This window comes from Colletotrichum aenigma (assembly GCF_013390185.1).
Source record: "Colletotrichum aenigma strain Cg56 chromosome Unknown KSG_Cg56_contig05, whole genome shotgun sequence".
In the NCBI taxonomy this organism is placed as follows: domain Eukaryota; kingdom Fungi; phylum Ascomycota; class Sordariomycetes; order Glomerellales; family Glomerellaceae; genus Colletotrichum; species Colletotrichum aenigma.
This window is the reverse complement of record NW_023500911.1, coordinates 741,367-762,429: the sequence shown is the minus strand read 5'-3', so window position 1 is coordinate 762,429 and position 21,063 is coordinate 741,367. Positions and strand designations below refer to the sequence as shown.

Here is a 21,063-nt window from a genome sequence, read left to right as displayed (position 1 = left end):
AGACTGCAATCCCACGTTGCATCCCCATCTAAACCTGACAGATCGCTTTTTAACCCTCCTAAATATGTGGCATTTAATGACCACGTCTGCTTTACGTCCGCTCTATGTCCGGATAACCTAGGTTGCGATGGTTGGCAATTCTCACGAAAACATTCCATGACAATGATGATTGGCAATTCTTCACCTCCAAGGACTGCCACTTTTTAAGCACGAGAGTAATTAAGAAGCAGATTAAAATAATCTTTCTTTGCGTGGAACCCAAAGAAGTTCAGAAGAACTTTGTCTGACTGCTGGGAAAGGGTCTGCCATTCAGGTCACAGGTGTATAGTGACGCAGGAAATTAGCGATAGCAGCGACAAATACGAAGACGAATGATGACGACGGGTGACGACGGCGGATGAGAAAGCCGAATGAGGAAGACGACGATATGATCACCTGAACCATCTCAGGCCAACAACCACACCGAGTAGAGGTGAGCATCAAGGAAATTACTCTGATTCCCAGGATAGTCTCATTCTTCTTCTCAAAACTAGGGGCTGACACAATGATTATCTGCTTTTTCATGGTTTGTATTGTCTGTCTAGGAGGTCATGTTCGCTTGCGTGCTGGTAGTAGGTGGCCTTCCTACCTTCCCTATTGGAGCTCCTCCCAGTAGTGGGAAGGCACCAGGAGTACCAGCTGAGAAGCAAGCTCGGGAATATCGCCAAGCATCTTCCTTATCCCGTTGCATCCAAGTGCCCACTGCAAATCCGTGATAAGGAATCGCAACAGCAACTTTCGAAGCTGATCTTTCTTTATGGTGTGTTCGTAGACGTATCGAATAGTAGCAGCCAGGATATCCATGGTCATCTCCCGGCCGCCAATGTGAGCCAAGCTGCAAGTGAATCTGCAAAGACAGAGGCCTCTGAGTGCCGCAATGTCGTACTTGTCAGCCAGAACGTAAAGCTTTGCGGTCATTATATAGGCCTCGGCATTGTACGGAATGATGTCATCATTCAAGCTTGACGGGTCATCTTTCAACTGGTGGAATTGCTTGAGCCGAAAGTGCTTCTGCGAGAACTTTCCCCTCGCAGAGTATTCATTCATCTCGCTCATTAGGGTTACGTTCTCAGCATCGGACTGGTCGGTTCCGAGATTGCCCGGATCTCCGTTCTGACTGTGTTGTTCATCGTCGTCACTCACGTCGCCACTCTCGTCGCCACTCTCATTGTCACTCTTGTCGTCACTCTCGTCGTTACTTTCGTCGTCACTCTCGTCGTCGCTCTCGAAGTCGTCTCTCTCGTCGTTGTCTCTCTGGTCGTCGTCGCTCTCGTCATCTCCCTTGTCCTCTCTCTTGTCATCTCTCTTATCGGCACATGACTCTTTATTCAAGCCAGGAGATTTCAGCCCGTCGCGGTTTCCTTGCTGTTTGGAATTTGAAGTAGAAAGGCTGCCAGTGTATGCAAACTCCAGCAAACTGACAAACACAGCCGGGTCAACGTCTTCCCAGATGACCTTAGCCTCGATGGCTTCTTTCATGTTTCCAGTGACTAGGACACGGAGCGGCTCGGAAAGACCGGCGATGGAAGACTCGTGAGCGGTGAACTGCTCCTTTTCAGGGTCAATGACGAATGTGATGTTGCGAGACTTGAAGATTCTATATACCATGATTAGCAGTAGTTACTGATGTAGGAGCTTGGGAAAATACTCTTTCATATCTCTCTGGCGTTTGGAAGGCGCGTTGGTTGGACTTGCAGCCCTGCACACTGTTAGTGGGGGGCGAAGATAGGAAGTTCTGACAGTGAGAACTACTCATCCATGGGTCCCTTGCGCTTGGGAGACATGGTTTCAGAGGACGACGGAGGCGCGCGACCGTGTACTGGCGCGGGCAGCGATATCGAAAATGGCAAGCGGGAATATCAGTGGCGAAGTTGAAAGCGACGACGAGCCACGTCAAGACCGAGGATGAATTACTCTCGCCCTGGCGAGAGCCTTGCAGTGGTGGAAGTAAGGAAGAACGCAGATGCGGCTGGCAAGCGATAGAATGAGCATTAAATACTCGATTGCACTGAAAGGCCGTCCGAATATTTGGGTGGGTCCTAGGGTGAAGTGTTTGGAAATCAAGACAGGAACGGCCAAGGCAGGAGCGATCAAGGAAGGAGCAAGCAAGGCAAGCAAGAGGTCGCAATGGTAACAAGTCCGTTTCCTCTCATATGACTTCACAAATCAGAGAGAACCATCATTCTTTGAAACCTAAGATTTCTTAGATACGGCATAAAAACCTATAGTTGCAACGGCTTCTCTTCGCATAGCATTGTACTGCCTACTCGGCATGCTTCTATACTAGAAATGGCGGGATCTAGTATTAAGGATCACGATATAGCACTCGAGCCATGACATTGACGGTGTTGCCCAAGCTACTTCAAACTCAGGTTGGAGATGGCCTATGATATTGTCTAGCTCTGTGCCCCTTCTGCAACCTTGATTTTGGTTGTTTAACGGTTTGCGTTATTGACTTGGTTGTATAATGCATAAAGAAATACTGGTAAACTCAAAGTATTTGTTGTCCCATGGCAATATCATTTATTCCAGTGACATTCTCTTATTAACATTCAGCAAAATCGCGCCTTCTTGATCAATCCCATGTCTCGGCCCACGCAGCCTCAGCGGATGTCAAAGTTCTTATCAACACGTCTGCTGCTTGGTTACCTGTCCACAGGTACCCTTCGTCCACACACTCCACTGACTGCAATCCGTCGTGCGCTTGCGATCGATATGGACGTCGCAGCCGACGTAAATCCCTCGCGACGTCTGACCTCCGTGGTCGTACGGGAAAGGGAAAGGACCCCAGATTGTCGTAGATGAGCCCTTGACAGTGGTTCTATCGAAAGTGTTAAGCTGAGGCCTCGGTTTCTCTGTAAGAAAATCTGGTCAAACTTACACGCAAACATTGCAGGACGCTCCCCTGCTCTGGAGGTTGCTCTCAGCCGGTTCAGCGTCATGGCGGGGTGTAACGGCCGCCGTCGCGGCGGCGACACAGGAGAAAATAGTAAGCAACTTCATTTTTTTTTCCCGACAAAGAATGATGGTAGTGTAGTTCCTGCATCATTGTGACATGCGGGACATTGATTCATTTATATCTATCAAAGCGTGATGATCGACCTGTTGGAATACGGATACAGCCCCCGAACATCCTATTTATTTAGAGTTTGAACTAAGATTGGCCCATAGGGCGGTAAGATGAGCGCGAGCAATTCGCGCCCGCCGGGATGTGGCTTTTTCCATTGGCAGCGGCTGGAACGGATCCCATGAAGAGCCTAGCCACAGCTGTAAATGGTAATGAAGGTCGGGGGTCCCCTTGCTGTACGAGGGATCTTGTTGATAAAGTCGGCAGTGAGCAATTTGAGTACGCACGTCAATGACTTGCAGTGAAGAAGTGTGGGGCTCCAGAACGGCACCTGCGGCACATCATGGGCAGAAGGAGTTCGCAACATCTCATTGTCCAGGCGCGGCCGCTGAGTAAGGTGGCCCAAATTAAGGGACAGGAAATTAATCAATCTGTGAAAAGAGGACGAGAACCATTGAAGTGACAGTGACGCTAACTACATAGAACTGAAGGACGTTGCTTACTGAATAGGTATTCATTCACCTGGTCCTCGTTAAACCAACTAACCACAAACTGAACTGGATTTTCAGCCTGCAAAGATGGAATGACTGATGAGATTCCGGTTGGGGGTTTTCATGTGTCAAAGTCGTAGTAACCAAGGCTTGAGCAGCAGAACAATCATAGACATATTGCGATGCGATTTTCTTTTTTTTTCTTTTTTTTTTTTTTTTTTGGATAAAATAAGCTGCTCTTCTGTATTTTCCGTGGAGCTCTACAGACTCCTCGAACCGGCCCATTCTACGGCCCTGAGCTATTCAGATTGCTAACTTGAAGCTCCCTGCCGCCTCGACATCTGTCCCATTGCCCAAATTCTCGAAATCATCTACTCGCACTATCCCAGTATCCGGACGGAATTTCAACAGCCAAGTCGGCCAGAAATTCGGGTAGTTCCTCTCTCATTCGCTCAAGAAAGCCATTACTCTTGATCCATCCCATCTTCGACCTCTCCCCAGATGACCTTGGCATTCTGAGACTCTTGCATGCCTCCTTTGAGTAGTGCTTCGAGAGGCCGGGAAAGAAGGGTGAAGGCCGACTCGTGAATGGAGTACTTCTTCTGCTCCTTGCCAATCACGAAAGTGATTTGTCTGGATTGGAAGATCCTTTTATCGGGCGTGTCAGCAAAGTGGAGAAACAGGAAAGCACTTGGAGACCTACTCTTCCATGGTTCGTTTGCGCTTGAGAGACATGGTTGCGAAGAGTGCCAAACGTCGCGGCTGGGACGGCAGGTGGAAACGGGCTGCACACTGAGTTGGAGGGATGAGTGGCGAAATTGACGTTGAGTACCTTAGGTATGGCAAGAAAGATGGTGGGGAATTGGACGAAAATTGAAAAATCAAAATAAACTTAGGAAAGAACGAAACAGGAAGGAGACTGAAGGCAGACGGCGAAACGGGTCGAGCCTCACCTTTGAATGGAGCCTAACTGCTGAAGAGGTCTTTTCTGTTCAGGTCTACCAACCAGCGTGCTGGAGAACGCCTCCGAAGCAAGAAAACAGGAAAGAAAGGTAATGCCAAATTTAAATTGACTTGCTTTCGTTGAAAGCCTGATATATCGCGTGCATATTTGGTAACGGGCATTCCCTGCCTCAACTTTCCACGTTACGTATGAGCTGCTGTTCAGGTACGGCCAAGTCACGTCTTCTTTCCGCGGGAACAGTTGCAGCTTCAACAAACTTCGATCTACCCTAGCCTGCTGAAAAGTACTACTAGCCACGAGACGCTTCCCACAGAACCACGGAGAGATGATTTCCTTTGATTAGATGGGTGCTCGATACCACATTTTTTTGGCGGGAATAGGTTGTCATTTTCTGATATGTTTTCCCCTCGAACTCCCCAGTACTTCCTCTCAAGCTAGGTAGGCGCTGCCTTTCAGACTCGACCCCTCTCGCTCCTTCCTCTAATCACTCTGCTCAAGTCACCAACGGGAATTTCCAGAGGGAAGTCGACCGATGGAAGCAGGATGGCAAAGATGAGCCACCAGCCGGCCATACATGTCACGAACGCACACGCCCCAGCGGCCTGAAAAGTATCATGAATCAGCCCTGTTCTGGTTTTATGGATTGTAGAAGGTCAAAGACTCACCTCCAGAAGCTTGGCAGCAAACGCAGAGTTTCCCGTAAAGTCCATGGCCAGGAACCAATACGCGGCAGTGATGAGGCCGAACACAGGGACGAGCGTCAGGAAGATGACGAAGAAGACGATGTTGGTTCGGAGGGAGCAAACAAGGAAGACGAGGCAGATCATGCCCATGGCGAGGGTGATAAAGCCTGGCAGACCGATCAGCATCAATGACGAAACTGCCATCGAGAGATGGACAACTTACCGAAGCTGGCATTGAAGCCTTTGGTCGCCAGTCCTGCGGCCCCAGCTTCCCCCGCCGGGGCATACGACGAGAAGGCCGCGAAGGAGGGGTTGAGGGTTCCGCCGAAGGAGGCCCAGAAGGCTCCGAATGTGGTGAAGACCGTCGCCGGGAACGTGTTACCGAGGACCCATTCCAGGAGACCGCCGACGAACATGAGAAGGCCGCCGAAGAAGAAGTATGTGGGACTGTATGATGGAACATCAGTCGAGACTCAAGGGGAGGATGAGGGGACATTGGGACTTACATGCCCGCGGCACCACTGCCACCAGCACCACGCCATCCCATCAAATCGCAGCAGAGGGGAGTCAGGGAGATGAGAAAGCCCACGATGGCACTTCATCATGTTAGTTAACACATCTCCAGACATACATGCTGTCATGGGGGGACTTACATTGGCGTAGGGTTACCAAACGTCTTGCGCAACTCGCCCTTGACCTGATTCTGCGGCGACAAGTACAGCTTCTCAAACAGCTCAGGCGAGATAGAGATAGACCCGGCTGTCTTCATCCTCTTCAGGGCGTCGTCGCGGCTCATCTCGGGGTGGATGTACTCGTCGGCGTACTCGTAGCCGTTGGCGTGCGGCGTCGGCGGGCCACGGGGCGGCCGGTGGTGCCCGTTGTGGTGGGAATGTGAGCGAACCTCTTGGAACTCTTTGTGGTCCATGGTTGCCATATTAAATAAAGATGTACGTCTTTTGATACAATGATGTTGATGACGGAGTAGCTAATGATACAGGAAAAGGTTTGGATGAACAATGAGGAACAAACAACAAGAGATGTCAGGGACGCAAAAGCAAGATGAGGTGAACCTGCCAGAGCCCTCCATTATGAAGGCCCCCCAAGGACACCACAATGAGCCTAGTCTATCCCCCCTCTGTATGCTGCCTTACACCCAGAGGACGAGGATATAAAGCCCCCGACATGGGTAGGACGACCGGCCATCTTGGCAAGGACCTGCTGGCACGACCGGTCCAGTCGGAGAGTTGGCAGCAGGACCTCCATCATGGAGAACGAGACGGGGTCTTGCCTTGCCATCATTGGGGAGAGGCATTGGACGAGGAGGGCATTTTGCTAGGGCGACCGGCAGAGAGCGTGGAGGGTTCGGCACAAGGGATGATGGGTGGTGTCTGCAAACCCCCCGGATGCCGGACCGGGAGTGGCATGATGCAGGATCTACAGAGGATGATTCGCCCAAGGCGGAAGTTTCTTGTGTGGAGGTCACGTTTGGGGTTCGAGGAGGTCTGGACGTTTATGGGTCCCCCTCCCATGTCCCCCATCTAGACGGGGTTAGGGTGTGATAGTGAGGGGCGCAGACGTGCGAATCTGGGGAAGTTTTCTGTCAACGTCTCAGTTGGAGCCGTCCACCGTACGGCCGGTTCTAAGTACGAGGGGAGGAGAGAAGACCGTTGTGACGAGTCGATTGGGGCTCCAGGTGAGGCTGATTCGCTCATCTCGCGTGGAGGCAAGGGAGGGCGCAGATGTGACGAGGCAGCGGCCAACGGGAATTTCTGACAGAGAACTGACAGAGAACATGAAGAATGGTCCAATGATGTCTGTGCCGGCCGGATTGAGACGGCAAAGCGAGGGGAATAACACGGCGGACGGGAGGGACGTGGAGCCTGGGCTTGCAGTAGCGCATGCGGCCCACGCGAGTATCGTTACCCGTGAGCGCCTCGACATACCATAGTAATAAGAAGGGCTCTTAGCTCCAAGTCCTCAGCACACGCAAGTTAGGTGCGCTGCTCTAGGAAAGGGGGAGCTAGACTAATACGCGTTGGGTTGGTTTGAGTTTGGGGATGAAGCTTCAGCTTGTGTGGGGACCCGGCGACTGGATGTGCAAATTGCGGGGAAAACTTGGAACGGATCAAGGGAGCAGAAGTCGGGGTAGCGGATGAGGCGTGTGCGTCGGCCGTTTGTTGTTGGACTGAGGATGAACAGGGGTTGGGATTAGAGATGAGATGTCGGGAGATGGGGTGAGACGAATCACTCTGAAAAGGTGACGAATTGAAATTGAGCAGAAGATTGGATTCATGAGAGGGCGAGTTCTCTGCTCCTTGGGGTAGTGAGCTGGAGCAATTTCGTGATGGGATCACTTGAGGCTCAAAATCCGGTCCGGCACCCGACGGACGACGCGCTAGGTTCCTTTCCCCAGACTTGGCAACTTGACTCGATCACACCGAGGGAATCAATGACAAGATCCCAAGACCCTCGATCTGCTGGAGTGATCCTGCATGCAACAGAGGAGGAGAGGAGGAGGGAGGGGTGGTGGTGGTGGTGGTGGTGTGACCTGAACGTCGTCACAACTTTAAAGGCACCATGGAACGGAGCTATCTCGGTGAGCCCTCGCCAACGCGGCGTTTCTTCACGATGGATGATCCAGGCGTGTGTGCTTTGGAGGCCCGGTGCCTGGGGAGGGGGTCACGCACTCCCAAACTAAAGGGCAAATTCTCGTAATTCATTTCGTAACAAACATGTCAACGTGGTCGTCCCGTCGTGCTTGGCACAGCACAGCTACTGCTGCCGCTGCTGCTCATCCATCGTGGCCTGGGCTACGCCACGCTTAGAGCTTCCCCGCAGACTTCATCGCCCTCTCCCCATCAACCAGGACGCACCAGCCCTCGCCTCCGACGGTGCCGCCGCCAAAGCCTGCGACGACGGCCTCGAAGCCGCCCTCGCCGCGCGCGTACTCGAGCACGGCGTCGTCAAAGGTGCCCGGCTGCAGCCAGACGGCCGGGATGCCGAGCTCCTTCGCCTCGTGGAGAACCTTGAGGGTGGCGGCGGGCGGGGTGATGATGGAGACGGAGGTCTGCTTGGGGTTGGGCAGGGCGGCGAGGTTGGGGACCGCGGGGTGGTCCTTGCCAGCGGCGTTGACGGTGTTGGAGGTCGGGTTGATGGGCGTCGCGGGGATGTTGTGGTGGAGGTACCAGGCGAAGACTGGGGGTTTTATGTTAGTGGTGCTGTTGGGTGTCTTGTGAGGGGTCAGGCTAGGTTATGAGAGCAAGCCAGTGATGTGTGAGTGTCGATTGAGTGAAGTGGCAGCGCTCCCTCTTATTAGCTCCATGAGTGAGCGGGAGAAGGATTGAAGAATAACGGGGTGGATGACTCGGGCCGGAACGCACTCTTGTGGCCGAACTTGGCGGGGTTCGAGCTGGCGCCCACAACGGCGAAGAACTTTGACGAGAAGAAGGCGCGGGCGGTGGCTTCGGTCGACATGTCGGGCAAAAATATAGTGATCTCTGACTGTGAAATGAACAATCGCAAGTGGTAAGGGCTCGAAGTGAGGAAGAGCGAGGTGGTCGGAGATGAGGGGTAGGGCGGCTCGGCAGTTTTCGAATCTCCATGCCATAAGGAGCTCCGAGCACGTCAGGTGGAGACGCTGTGGCCGAGCCCGAGGCCACATCTCAGTGCGCCGCGGGCGGTAACCGCCCGCGTGGGGGGCGGAAAACTGGGGAGCCACGGCCGATGAGACCTGGGCTGAGCCGCATGTTGCTTGATGTCGACGGATACCTTAGTCAGTCTGCCGGTTTTTGAGGCTTTCGTGACTGGGCTGTGGCAACATCAATCGGCTGTCTGGTGCCGTGGGATTTTGCAAAAGAGCCGAATAAGGAGGATAAAGAGGTACGAGGTGGCCTCTTTGTTGGGGATTGTTACAGATGGGAGGCCAGACTTGAACTTCATCAAAACATCAACACCAAAGTCAACAGTAACCTTCTCTTTGGCATCAACAAGCACCGACCAATAGCAACACACCAATTACAGAGACGTAGAAGCATTTCACGATGTCTGTCTTTGCGTATGCAAGCCCTCATCTTCATGTAACCTCATGGACGAGAATTAGCTGACACTCTCCAGACGCTCCACGTTCAACGCGGCTGGATATGCGGCTTTCCGTCCGTCATACCCAGCATCGCTTTACAAGACGATCCTGGGATATCACAATGCGAAATCATCGAATGGGACGGCGCTCGACCTAGGCTGTGGTCACGGCCTCATCTCACGAGAACTGGCAGCGCATTTCAGCAAGGTCATCGCCATCGACCCGAGCGCCAACATGGTAAAGCAGGCATCAGAGTCTACGACGGACCCCAAGATCACGTTCCGCCAGGCCAGCTCCGAGGACCTCTCCTTCGTGGAGGACCAGTCTGTGGACCTCGTTGTGGCGGGTCAAGCGGCGCATTGGTTCAACTACTCCAAGGTCTGGCCCCAACTCGCCCGGGTCGTCAAGAGCGGCGGCACGCTGGCCTTCTGGGGTTACAAGGACAACATTCTCATCGGATACCCCGAGGCCAACGCCATCTTTGACCACTTCTGCTACGGCGAGGGGCAGGCCTCACCTGCTTTCTCTTTGGAGACGATGGGAGAGTACTGGGAGAAGCCGGGCCGCCAGATCCTACGGGACAACCTGTCGGTGGTGGACCCGCCCGCGTCGGAGTGGGAGAAGGCCAAGCGCATCATTTACGACCCGGACCGCACCACGTCGCAGATCGGGGCGGACGTAGCCCCCGAGGCGGCGTGGCAGCGCAAGACGCTCAAGCTGGGCGAGTTCGAGGGCTACGTGCGCACGTTCAGCTCGTACCGCGGGTGGCGGGACGCGCACCTGGAGATCAAGAGCCGGGCGGAGTGCGGGACGGGAGACATTGCGGACGCGCTGTTCGACCGGCTGCTGGAGGCAGTGCCGGAGTGGAAGGCGAAGGGCGACAGGTGGCGGGAGGTGGAGGTCGAGGCGGTCTGGGGGACGACGATAATCCTGGCCAAGAGGAAGTGAAGGTTGTCATCGAGGGGTGGAGGAATGACTCGCCGGCTCGGGGTCTGAGTCTGAGGTGTCGGGACGAACCGCTCGAGGGCGATCACAACGTGCGAGAAGCGACGAGATGTTCATTATCGAGACGACGGCCATGTCATGACATAAAAGTGCGGTGCATAAGCTCGTGAAGTGACGATGCTGCGAAAGTGATTGTCGATAGTGCACGCCATGGCCCATGAAAGATGACTGGTGCCCAGTTGGCGGTGGGAATCGGGTCGCTGGCGGCCATGGGTGAAGGAGACATTCGCGGCACGTCATTGGCCGTTCGGCGACGGGCCTGAGATTGTGCGGGTCCCGCGGCGCTCGGCTCCTGCCACTGCGACCCCACCGGCCCTCGTTGCCCCGTCAGGTTTCAGGAGTTTTGGCGGATGTGTCGACTGAGACTCCCAAAACGCTGCACCGGGCGGTGGCACACTGTGTTCGCCTTGTTGATTGCCTTTGGTGGTTTGCTTGCTTGCCTGGCGCAGTGGTAGTGGTGCTGCTTACCGCTCGCCGCCCGCCCAGGGTGCCTCCCGTCCCCCAATAGTGCGCACAGCGGTGCAGCGGGCAGACTCACACCGCCCGTCTGTAAACCGCATGAATAACGGTGACTGGGAATCCCCATGGCCCAGGGCCGGCTTGGATAAAAATGAACATTGGATAAAAAATGGCAGAGGACAGGCCAACAGCAGGATAAGGAGAGGGGAGGGGAGGGGGGTTTGAGAACATAAAGCGTTTCGACCGCCAAACATTCAACTTGCAGAAAACATCATTGTCCTGCTTTGCTTCTGCTTCGTAGCTTTTTCGTCTCAATCAAAACAACACACCAAAAGTCTGCCTTTCTTTCGCCCGTCCTACCAGAGAACAGAACAGAGGAACCAGCCGTACCACATTACACAGACCAGAATGGTGAGTTTTGGAGTCCCCCCCAACTGCTTTTTTGTTTTGTTTTCCACCCCCACCCCTGCCTCACACAGAAAAATGTAAACAAAGGGAAGGGAGGAGCCAGTCAGCCATTCGGCAGCCCCTTTTTTCGACGTGAGTGGTGAGGTACTCGCCTGGAGGAGTCGAAAAAACCTGCCTTAGCGTGTGGTTGGTTCAGCGGCGAACCTTGTAGAAGCACTTTGGGCGGGAAAATTGCAGTGGGAGAAAGAACGAGCAGCCCGCCATCCACCCGCCAACAGGTCCAGCGTCCAACCCAAACAACAGCGGCCAGCCACGGGGCGAACTTTCGGATCAGCGGCGGCACCAACCAACCACTGGCAGCGACAACAGGGCAGCAGCACACTTTGGGACTCGGCGCCAGGCTAGAAGCATCCGACTCTGCATCACGACATTTCTGTTCCTTCTTCCCACCCAATCTTTCTCCCACTGCATACACCTCTGCGCGCCATTTTACTTCTACCCTTCTGCATCCGCTGCGACGCATCATAAACCGCAAACTCGCGAACACATCGAGACCTTTGCGCAGACACGCAACCAGAACTTCATCTCCAAAATGGCTTCTAACCAGTACGACGCTCAGGCTTCGACCAACTACAAGGAGGCTTTCTCCCTGTTCGACAAGCGCGGCAACGGCCGTGTCGCCATCGACAGCCTCGGCGACCTGCTCCGCGCCTGCGGCCAGAACCCTACCCTCACCGAGATCCGCGACCTCGAGAAGAACGTCGGAGGCGACTGTGAGTTTTCCAGCCCAATCCTCGGTGCCTGTCGCCGCCGAACACTTCATGCAACGCGACACGGCAGGCGATTCGAATGAAATGTGAAGGGAGAGAAGACTGGCGACTGACTTTGCAAACAGTCGACTTCGAGACCTTCCAGCGCATCCTGAACCGCCCCGGCGGCTTCCGCGACCCTGGCGAGCCAGAGGAGTACTGCCGCGGTTTCCAGGTGTTTGACAAGGACATGACGGGCTTCATCGGCGTCGGCCAGCTGAAGTACATCCTGACCAACCTCGGCGAGAAGATGACGGACGAGGAGGTCGACGAGCTGCTCAAAGCTGTGGACACCAGCTCCGGCCAGGTCAACTACACCGGTACGTTCCCCGCCGCCTCTCGCGCAGGTCCATCTTCGATTCGTGACAGAATGCTGACAACAGACACAGAGCTCGTCCGCACCATCCTTGCCAACTAAGCAGCCGCCACCTAGGTGACGACAGAGAGGAGGCATTCGAGCGACTTGTACGACATACACGGGAGAGAAAGATCAAGAAGAGCAGCTTACAAAGACATTTTGCATGGCTGGCACGATGGGATGGCGTTTGCTTTGCGTTGCGTTGCGTTGCGTTGGGCGATTGTTTCGCTACTTGTAGGGAATTTGGGTATTTCCGGAGTTTGCTCGTCAGAGGCTTGCTCTGGATCATCATGTACGGCTCTCGATAGAACCGATACCACAAAGAAATGAACACATTGATACCTATTTGCACGTTCACGTACGGACGTCAGGAGGTTGCGCGATGTGTGTGTGCGCGTGACAGCATCGAGGGTCATGCTTGTTTGTTTTAGGGGTTAGAGGTGGCTGCGGATCAGCGGCATTAATGGCAATCAATTGCTCTCGTCCATTTCCACAACCGTCTCTATGCTTGATCTCTCAGCAATCTTAATCACCATTACCCTTGCTCTGCTTTGGCCAGACTATGCGGATGAGATGTCATCAGCCGTCTGTTGCGGCCATCCCCGGCTGTCTGCCCAGCAACGCAGCACCCCGCATTAGCCGATGCCGCTGTCTTACATAATCTTTCTCAGTGTCGGGCGATGTGGCCTGCGTCGGGACATCTGGACCTGCAGAAGGGTCCAACTGGGGTGCCACTGTTCGGTCATAGTCCATTGACCATCCCAACACCTTCGTTGGCGCAATTGAAACGATAGCCCAAGTAATTGAAAGAGATGCAAGTGCTCTGCGAATGCGCGGATGGTCAAAAACCATCTAGAACAAATATGTCTCCATACAAGACAGCACACAGTCGGGGGCAGGACAGCAAAGGCGACAACTGACACCCCGCTTGCTTCAGCGTGGGGCGGATGTCGCAGCGCCGGGAGCTTGGACTGGCTGGCAGACGACGTCCCGCCATCAACCACTAGCCACCTTCCACTTAGACATCGTCCCCGCCTGAGCTCCTGCAAGTCACCACCTCAGTCCACTGCTCTGCGTAACTACCCGCGCCTGCCTTACTCGAACTCTACCTCGCCTGCTGTACCTTACCTGACCACCACCAGCACAACCGCCTCAGCTAGCAATCACCGCATCCAACCGACCCTGCATCAGTGACCACCGCCTCACCTGGTGCTCCTGCTTCCCCTCCCCCGCTCCGACTCTAGACCGACTGATCGAACCGTGTTTCGCCCAGTCGCCGTGGCGTACTTCGCTTCCTTCAACTTCAAGCGCCTACCCCTCCTCATACTCTCCTTCTCCCTCTTCTTCCTCGTAACATCTCTCATCCTGGCGGCCCCGCGAGCAGTTCCGAGAATCACTTCTCTCTTCGCCCAGTTGCGATTCAAACCGAACCCCCTCGTCGCCACTCCCACCTCCACATACCGCCCATTGGTGACCGCCGCCATGACGGTTCCCGACAAGTACAAGTCGCCGCCCCAGGCACCGCCCGTCTTCACCGGCACCAAGGAGTCCATCGTCGGCGATTCCAAGAAGATCTGCGACCAGACCCGAGCCCTCCTCGACAGGCTCGTCGCCGAGATCCCCGCCGAGAAGGCTACCTTCGACAACGTCATGCGCCCCATCGCCAAGGACGAGAACGAGAGTGGCTTGTCGACTAGAATACTCGGCTTCTACCAGTACGTCTCTGGAGATGCTGCCCTGCGTGAGGCGTCCACCGAGGCCGACAAGATCATGGACGACTTCTCCATCGAGGTGAACATGAGGGAGGATGTCTTCAAGCTGATTGAGGCCATCCACAACCGCAAGGACGCCGAGGGGCTTGACCCCGAGAGCTTGCGTTTGCTCGAGAAGGACTACAAGAACTACATCAAGATGGGACTGGGTCTGCCTGCTGGCCCTCAGCGAGACCGCTTCAAGGAGATCAAGAAGCGTCTTAGTCAGATCCAGATCGAGTTCCAGAAGAACCTCAATGAGGAGAACGGCGGCATCTGGTTCACCCCCGAAGAGCTCGACGGTGTTTCCGAGGACGTTATTGACGGCCTTGAGAAGGGCACCGGCGAGAACGAGGGCAAGCTCAAGCTGTCTTTTAAGTACCCCGACCTCTTCCCTACCCTCAAGTTCGCAACGAACCCCGAGACGAGACGCAAGGTTTTTATTCAAAACGAGAACAAATGCAACCAGAATGCTCCGTTGTTCAAGGAGGCCATCGTCCTTCGCGACGAGGCTGCTCGTATGCTCGGCTACCCCGACCACGCCTCCCTCCGTATTGAGGACAAGATGGCCAAGACCTCCAAGACCGTCACAGACTTCCTGGGTGACCTCCGCTCTCGCCTCGCCGCTGGTGGTGCCAAGGAGGTTGAGCATCTGCTCGAGCTCAAGAAAGCGGATACCGAGGCTCGTGGCGTGTCAAACGACGGCAACTACTACCTCTGGGACCACAAGTTCTACGACCGATTGATGATCGAGAAGGAGTATAGTATCGACGAGAACAAGATTGCCGAGTACTTCCCCATTACCTCTACCATTGCTGGTATGCTCAAGATCTTCGAGGAGCTTCTGGGTTTCGTCTTTGTGGAGCTCAAGCCCGAGGATCGCGCTACATTGAGCCCTACTGGCAAGGCCGATGATATTGCCTGGCACGAGGACGTCATCATCTTCAGCGTCTGGGACGATGCTTCTGAGGGTGATGGCTTTGTTGGCTACCTCTACCTTGACCTCCACCCGCGTCAGGGCAAGTACGGCCACGCTGCCAACTTCAACCTGCAGCCTGGCTACCTGCAAGCGAACGGCTCTCGCAGATACCCCGCAACTGCTCTGGTCTGCAACTTCAGCAAGCCTACCCCCAAGAAGCCTTCTCTGCTCAAGCACGACGAGGTTGTTACACTCTTCCACGAGCTGGGTCATGGGATTCACGACCTCGCTGGCCGCTGCACTTACAGCCGTTTCCACGGAACAAGCACCGTGAGAGATTTCGTCGAGGCGCCGTCCCAGATGTTGGAGAACTGGTGCTGGACTCCTAGCGTCATCAAGTCTCTCTCCAACCACTACCAGACCGGCGAGAAGATCCCCGACGATCTTATTGAGAAGCAAATATCCACTAAGCATGTCAACGCTGCGCTCTTCAACCTTCGCCAGCTTCACTTCGGCATATTCGACATGACTGTCCACACCCCCAAGAGCCACGAGGAGATTAAGAACATGGAAATGTCGGAAGTCTACAACGAGCTTCGCGGCCAGATTGCTGGAATCAAGGGCCCCGAAGCTCAGGGCGAGAAGAAGTATGTTGTATCCCTTATGTGTCGCCCAACGAGTTTTGATGCTAACCGTCACAGCAACTGGGGCAACGGACAAGCCTGCTTCGGTCATCTTATTGGAGGATACGATGCCGGCTACTACGGCTACCTCTCATCTGAGGTGTACTCGACCGACATGTTCTACTCTGTATTCAAGGCCGACCCCATGAACGGCAAGGAGGGCCGCCGTTACAGGCACACCGTTCTGGAGAAGGGCGGTAGCCAGGAGGAGATGTTGACCTTGGAGCAGTTCCTTGGCCGCAAGCCTAGCACTGAGGCCTTCTACAAGGAGCTGGGCATTCCTCAGTAAATGCTGATTCATGTTGAAGCAAGCAGTGTCGTAGTTGTATCTTTAGCATTGGTCATCACAAGATGACGGGGAAACAGCCCCAAATAACACTGTTAAAAGTCCGTGCCGTCCAGTCTGCTGCTTACGGGAAGTGATGGGACACTATCGATAGTTGAGCCACAATAGCCATGAGCTCCAGCCACTTGCAGCTTGAATGTCCCGCAAGGGTTCATGTCATGCATCCGTCAGCCACACCCCGCCGGACCCACCACACTCCTGCCGCTAGCAACGGGAACAGCAGAAGCTGAATGTAAACAAACGCGACAGATCTAGCCAATGCGATTGGGGCTCTGCCGATCCAGCCCACGCCCGGGTCCCTCGCTTTTATCACGGCCGACGCCGTCATTGCGCTTTCCCACACCAATTCAACAACAACTCGCTACTAACCTTCGCAGCTCCAGCATTGCTATTCTCTTCCACGGCCGACGCGATTTACACTTGAACCTACACGGCCCTAATGCATTTTTGCTGCGATTAACATTTGCTTTCTGCGATCGACGCGCCGCCGCCCCTTCACCCCTACGCAAACGCTTCGCGTTCCTGATCGCGACATTTATTTATACCTTCACCAACTTCGACCTTCCCCAGACAGACCATACCAAATCATACCCGCCATGTCTTTCGAAGGCTTGGTCCCCGCCGAATTTTTCACATTCGAAGGCCGTCTTGCCTCCTTCAAACAGTCCTTCCCCCAACCGAAACGACGCGCATCTGGCGCTGGAAAGGGCGCATCGAAGAACCTTACATGGCCGCACGCGAAATACCTTTTGCCCGAGGACGTACGTTTGAATTCAGGAGAAGATATCGAGAAGGCACACGCGCGCTAACTTGGACCAGCTCGCGAAAGCAGGTTTTGTGTGGCGTCCGTTCCCCGAGAACCCAGATAATGTCGCATGCTTTTTGTGCAATAAGTCCCTCGATGGGTGGGAAGAAGGCGACAATGCCCTGGAGGAGCACATTAAGCACGCTCCCAACTGTGGGTGGGCTATCGTTGCCGGCATTGAGGCGAACGTGGGCGACCTCGCATCGGAGGACCCTTCCAGCACCCGCATGATCAACGCGAGGAAGGAGACTTTCGGTGGGCGCTGGCCGCATGATGGCAAGAGAGGCTGGAAATGCAAGACTAAGCAGGTCAGTCGCGTTCCACCTGCATGTTGATTCCTGCGCTGACTATTCACAGCTTGCGGAGGCCGGATGGAAGTACACGCCTTCCCTGGAATACGACGACATGGCGACGTGTACCTACTGCGACCTCGCATTAGACGGGTGGGAACAGGGTGACAAGCCTTGGTTAGTTTCTTGCCTTCTCCCTTGGTGGACTTATCTGACATTCGTAGGGACGAGCACAACAACCGATCACCGGAATGCCCATTTTTTGCCCTTGTGGAACAGTACGGCACAACCAAGAAGCCAAAGGCCAAGGCAGCTAGAGGCTCCAAGACCACGGCGCGATTGTCCGTTCAATCCGTAGCGACAGCGGCATCAGATATCACCACCCTTACCGACGCCCCCGCCGAGGTGGACGACAGCGTTTTGACGACCGCCTCCATGCCTGGCAAGAAGGGATCGAGGGCCAAGAAGGCCACGACGACGACGAAGGGCAGGAAGACCAAGGCGAAGAAGGATGAGCCTGTCGAGGTTGTAGAGAGCGAGCCTGTGGAGGCTGAGGAGCCAGCACCACCCCCCAAGCCCGCGCGCGGTCGCAAGCGCACAAGCGACGAAGCCGACCAATCTACGATGACCGTCTCCGAGGCACCCGCACCGAAAAAGCGCGCGCCGCGTGGTCGCAAGGCTGCTGTAGACAGCTCCGTCATTGATCAGTCGCAACAAGACATTAGTATTGCTGATGCGCCGGCACCTGCCAAGGCACCCAAGGGTCGCAAGACCGCTCGTGCTTCCGGTACCAAGGGAACGCGAAAGGCGTCGGGACAGTCGCTCAAGTCAACGGCTTCCACTGCCTCATTAAGAGCTGCGCCCGGTGCTTTTCCCGAAGATGATGAGATTCAACGACAACTCGAGGCGGACTTGGAGCGTCCCTTGACTGATGACGAGGACATCATGCAAGACTCTGATTCTGAAAGGCAAAAGGTTCCCGCTCCGAAGCCAAAGACAAAGAAGGCCCATGTGCCCCAAGATGAAGCGGCCAGCCCTGAGCGGGCAGACAGCCAAATGTTCGATGCCGAGCCGTACGTGGCCGACGAAGCTGTCGTCGACGAGGAGTTGAAGCAGCTGGAGGCCGAGATGACTATCGACGAGCCCGAAGTCCTCGAGGTTCCCAAGAAGGGACGAAAGGCAGCCGGCCCTCGAAAGGTCTCGAAGCAGACCAAGGCTCAGAAGGCCAAGGCTGCGCCAGTTCCTGTCGAGGAAGACGAGCTGTCCATGGCGGTCGAACCAGAAGCGCCAGTCGAGCCAGCCCAGCCTGAAGAGCCTGTTGACCCAGAGGAGGACGAGATCAGCACTGCTACTGTCATCACGACGACTACCAAGAATGCCCGCATGAGCACCAGCAGCCGTACGAGCACCGGCAGCACCGGCAGGAAGCGCGGCCGCCCGTCCAAGAAGTCGCTTGAACTGCGTGCTTCTCTCGAGGCTAGCAAGACAGAGGAGGTTGATATGGTTGAGCCTGAGATGGTTGAGTCTGAGGCTGAGCCAGAGCCAGTTGCTGAGCCTGAAGTCGAGCCTGAAGAAGTTGTCGAGCCTGAAGAAGTCGTCGAGCCCGAACCTGAGGTCGAGTCTGAGGCCGAAGTGGAACCCGAGGCTGAAATTGAGGCAGAGGAAGTGCCTGAGCAGGACGAAGAGGAGGCGGACGAAGTTGATGAGGTCTCCGCAAGGCAATCATTTGCGTCGGCGCGCCAGACGCCAGCGCCAGCTGAGCCGCGAGAAGATGAGGCAGAGGATGAAGATGAGCCCCAAAATGAGAAGGAGGACGAAGAAGAGGAAGAGGAAGAGGAGGAGGAGGAGCCAGAGTCAGAAGCGCCCGAGCCAACACCTCGGCCCAAGCAGCAGCCGAAGAAGAAGAGCCTTCCGCCGGCATCCTCTTCTCCAGTGGCTGCTGCTCCCTCGACACGTCGCAGCCTTCAGCAACAAACAGCGGCCCCGCGTATTTCACCTGCTCAGTCAGCTCGTCAACCAGCTATTTCTCCCTCGCCATCTCCTCAATCCTCCGACGCAGAGAACCAGCCGCCTTCCTCAAGATCTGCTACCGCAAAGAAGCGTGTGATGCAAGCACCCTCATCCACGCCGGCGCGCCTCAACTCACCGACTAAGCGCAAGGTTCTGGCTAGTCTCCAAAGCACAACGCCTTGGAACCCGGTCGATATTGACCTCATCTTTGGGTCGCCCGAGAAGTCGGACAAGAGGAACGCCGTCGACAGGCTGCTACACAAGGGTGCTGAGCTCACCAGCCCAGAGAAGAGGATGACGGTTGAGGAGTGGATCCACTTCAACGCGAACCAGGCCGAGGAGAGGCTGCGTCAGGAGTGCGAGGCCATGGTCAGCAAGTTTGAGAACGAGGGCACCAGGGCTATGAATGTTTTGGAAGGCCTGGTTGCAGAGTAAAATGTTTGCATAGCGTAGAGAGTTGTTGGAGCACTGGCATTCAAGATAATGATTGGTTCCATGTCATGACACAAAAGCATACACAGGCAGTGCGGACGCGCTTGACTGGGCTTGACAGAAGCGTGCAAGAGTGTGTTGGTTCAAGAAAGGGTTCAATCACGGCGGGGAATCGTCCGGGTTATGTTGGTTTAAACAAGGCATTTACAAAAGACAATGGAAAGCAAAGGGTCTGTTTCTTTGACAGCAAATATGTCACTACTATTATTGATTGGTATAAATAATGAGGGTGTTCGTCTAATCTATGCATCATTAAGAAGTCATCCTCCCCGAAAAGGTATGTGTGTTTCTTCCCAAATATTCGTCTAACATCATGAATCCAGTGGTATCGTTCCGGCATGCAAGGGGGTTGTTTTCTCTCTCATTCCTTCCTCACTCAACACACTCTTCAACTATCTTTCCTTTTCGTTCTACTGAGGCTTAGGTGCAGTGCTCGACGCCGTCAGCGTGGGTGTGGCACTCCTGAGGAGCGCTGGAGGTGGTCGCGGCGGGCGTGGCAGCGGTGGTGGTAGGCGCAGGCGTGTCGTGGTCGTGCTCCTCCTCGAGCTCACCAGAGCATCCAACGCCGGGGGCAGCGATGTCATACGCCCAGACGTCGATGGCGAAGTACTGCAGCGCGTCGCTGTCAACCACACTCAGGCTTGCATTGTTCTTGGCGAGGTCAAGCACCTCCGCGTAGTCCTCGGCGTAGTGCTCGACCTGGCCGAGGGAGACGGTGGGCACGTGGAAGGCGCGGTGGAGCAGGTCGGTGGCCCAGAAGGTGTTGAGCTTGGAGTTGGCGACGTTGTAGCCCAGGCCGCAGACGGAGGAGAGGGGGCGACGGATCTCGAAGGAGAGCGGGCAGATGACGGTCTCCTCGGTGGCGTTGTCGCCGCGCCAGTGGCCGGCCCAGCCGGACTGGGTGGCGCAGTTGCGGTCGGGGTCGTCGCAGCGGAAGGTCATGGGGGACTTGTCGGCGGAGACGACGCGCTCGTACCAGCCGACGGCGGCGGCGGTGGAGGCGTTGCCGAAGTACTTGCGGACGTGCTCGGAGGCATCGCCGAAGCGGAGGATGTGGTCGCGCGCGTGGGCGGCGAGGGACTGGGTCTCGGCGAGGGCGACCTCGAGCTGGGCGCGGAGGGTGGCGTTACAGGACTGGTGGATGGGGAAGGTCTTTTGCCAGTCCTTGGACCAGGAGTACGGCTCGGCCGGGGTGGGCACGGAGGCGGAGGGAGAGGTGGTGGTGGTCTCCTGGCGGACGGCGAGGGGGGAGGCCGAGGCGCCGGAGAGGAGCAGCATGGCTGCTGTGAGGGTTGTGTACATCATCTTGAAGGTTTGCTTGGTGAGGTTGGTTCAAGGAGCTTGAAAGGGTTGATGTAGTTGAGGTGAGCTAGGAGCTTGGGAAACAGCTTGAGCTTGGAGCTTAT

At 55.3% G+C, this 21,063-nt stretch overlaps 7 protein-coding genes across 7 annotated transcripts; 3 read left to right on the top strand and 4 right to left on the bottom strand.

Moving 5' to 3' along the window:
* Positions 1-2,664: 2,664 nt before the first annotated feature.
* On the bottom strand, positions 2,665-3,042 carry CGCA056_v007859 (uncharacterized protein; the record flags this gene model as incomplete). The annotated part of the gene is made up of 2 exons (XM_037323107.1): positions 2,665-2,860; positions 2,921-3,042. 2 exons carry the CDS (start codon positions 3,040-3,042, stop codon positions 2,665-2,667), a joined length of 318 nt encoding a protein of 105 aa, XP_037177982.1.
* Positions 3,043-5,013: 1,971 nt separating this feature from the next.
* On the bottom strand, positions 5,014-6,169 carry alcS (the record flags this gene model as incomplete). The annotated part of the gene is made up of 5 exons (XM_037323106.1): positions 5,014-5,163; positions 5,227-5,411; positions 5,468-5,691; positions 5,751-5,840; positions 5,898-6,169. 5 exons carry the CDS (start codon positions 6,167-6,169, stop codon positions 5,014-5,016), a joined length of 921 nt encoding a protein of 306 aa, XP_037177983.1.
* A 1,896-nt stretch (positions 6,170-8,065) lies between these two features.
* CGCA056_v007857 (uncharacterized protein) lies at positions 8,066-8,718 on the bottom strand (the record flags this gene model as incomplete). The annotated part of the gene is made up of 2 exons (XM_037323105.1): positions 8,066-8,439; positions 8,625-8,718. The coding sequence occupies 2 exons, from the start codon at positions 8,716-8,718 to the stop codon at positions 8,066-8,068; spliced, it is 468 nt and encodes a 155-aa protein (XP_037177987.1).
* A 3,068-nt stretch (positions 8,719-11,786) lies between these two features.
* cdc4 (Myosin regulatory light chain cdc4) lies at positions 11,787-12,421 on the top strand (the record flags this gene model as incomplete). Its single annotated transcript, XM_037323104.1, has 3 exons — positions 11,787-11,967; positions 12,090-12,323; positions 12,393-12,421. 3 exons carry the CDS (start codon positions 11,787-11,789, stop codon positions 12,419-12,421), a joined length of 444 nt encoding a protein of 147 aa, XP_037177988.1.
* Positions 12,422-13,843: 1,422 nt separating this feature from the next.
* On the top strand, positions 13,844-16,003 carry PRD1-3 (Saccharolysin; the record flags this gene model as incomplete). The annotated part of the gene is made up of 2 exons (XM_037323103.1): positions 13,844-15,678; positions 15,733-16,003. The coding sequence occupies 2 exons, from the start codon at positions 13,844-13,846 to the stop codon at positions 16,001-16,003; spliced, it is 2,106 nt and encodes a 701-aa protein (XP_037177985.1).
* A 653-nt stretch (positions 16,004-16,656) lies between these two features.
* Positions 16,657-19,600, top strand: bir1 (the record flags this gene model as incomplete). Its single annotated transcript, XM_037323102.1, has 4 exons — positions 16,657-16,821; positions 16,880-17,173; positions 17,223-17,332; positions 17,380-19,600. 4 exons carry the CDS (start codon positions 16,657-16,659, stop codon positions 19,598-19,600), a joined length of 2,790 nt encoding a protein of 929 aa, XP_037177986.1.
* Positions 19,601-20,077: 477 nt separating this feature from the next.
* CGCA056_v007853 (Major allergen Asp f 2) lies at positions 20,078-20,962 on the bottom strand (the record flags this gene model as incomplete). The annotated part of the gene is made up of 1 exon (XM_037323101.1): positions 20,078-20,962. One exon carries the CDS (start codon positions 20,960-20,962, stop codon positions 20,078-20,080), a length of 885 nt encoding a protein of 294 aa, XP_037177990.1.
* Between the last annotated feature and the right edge of the window lie 101 nt (positions 20,963-21,063).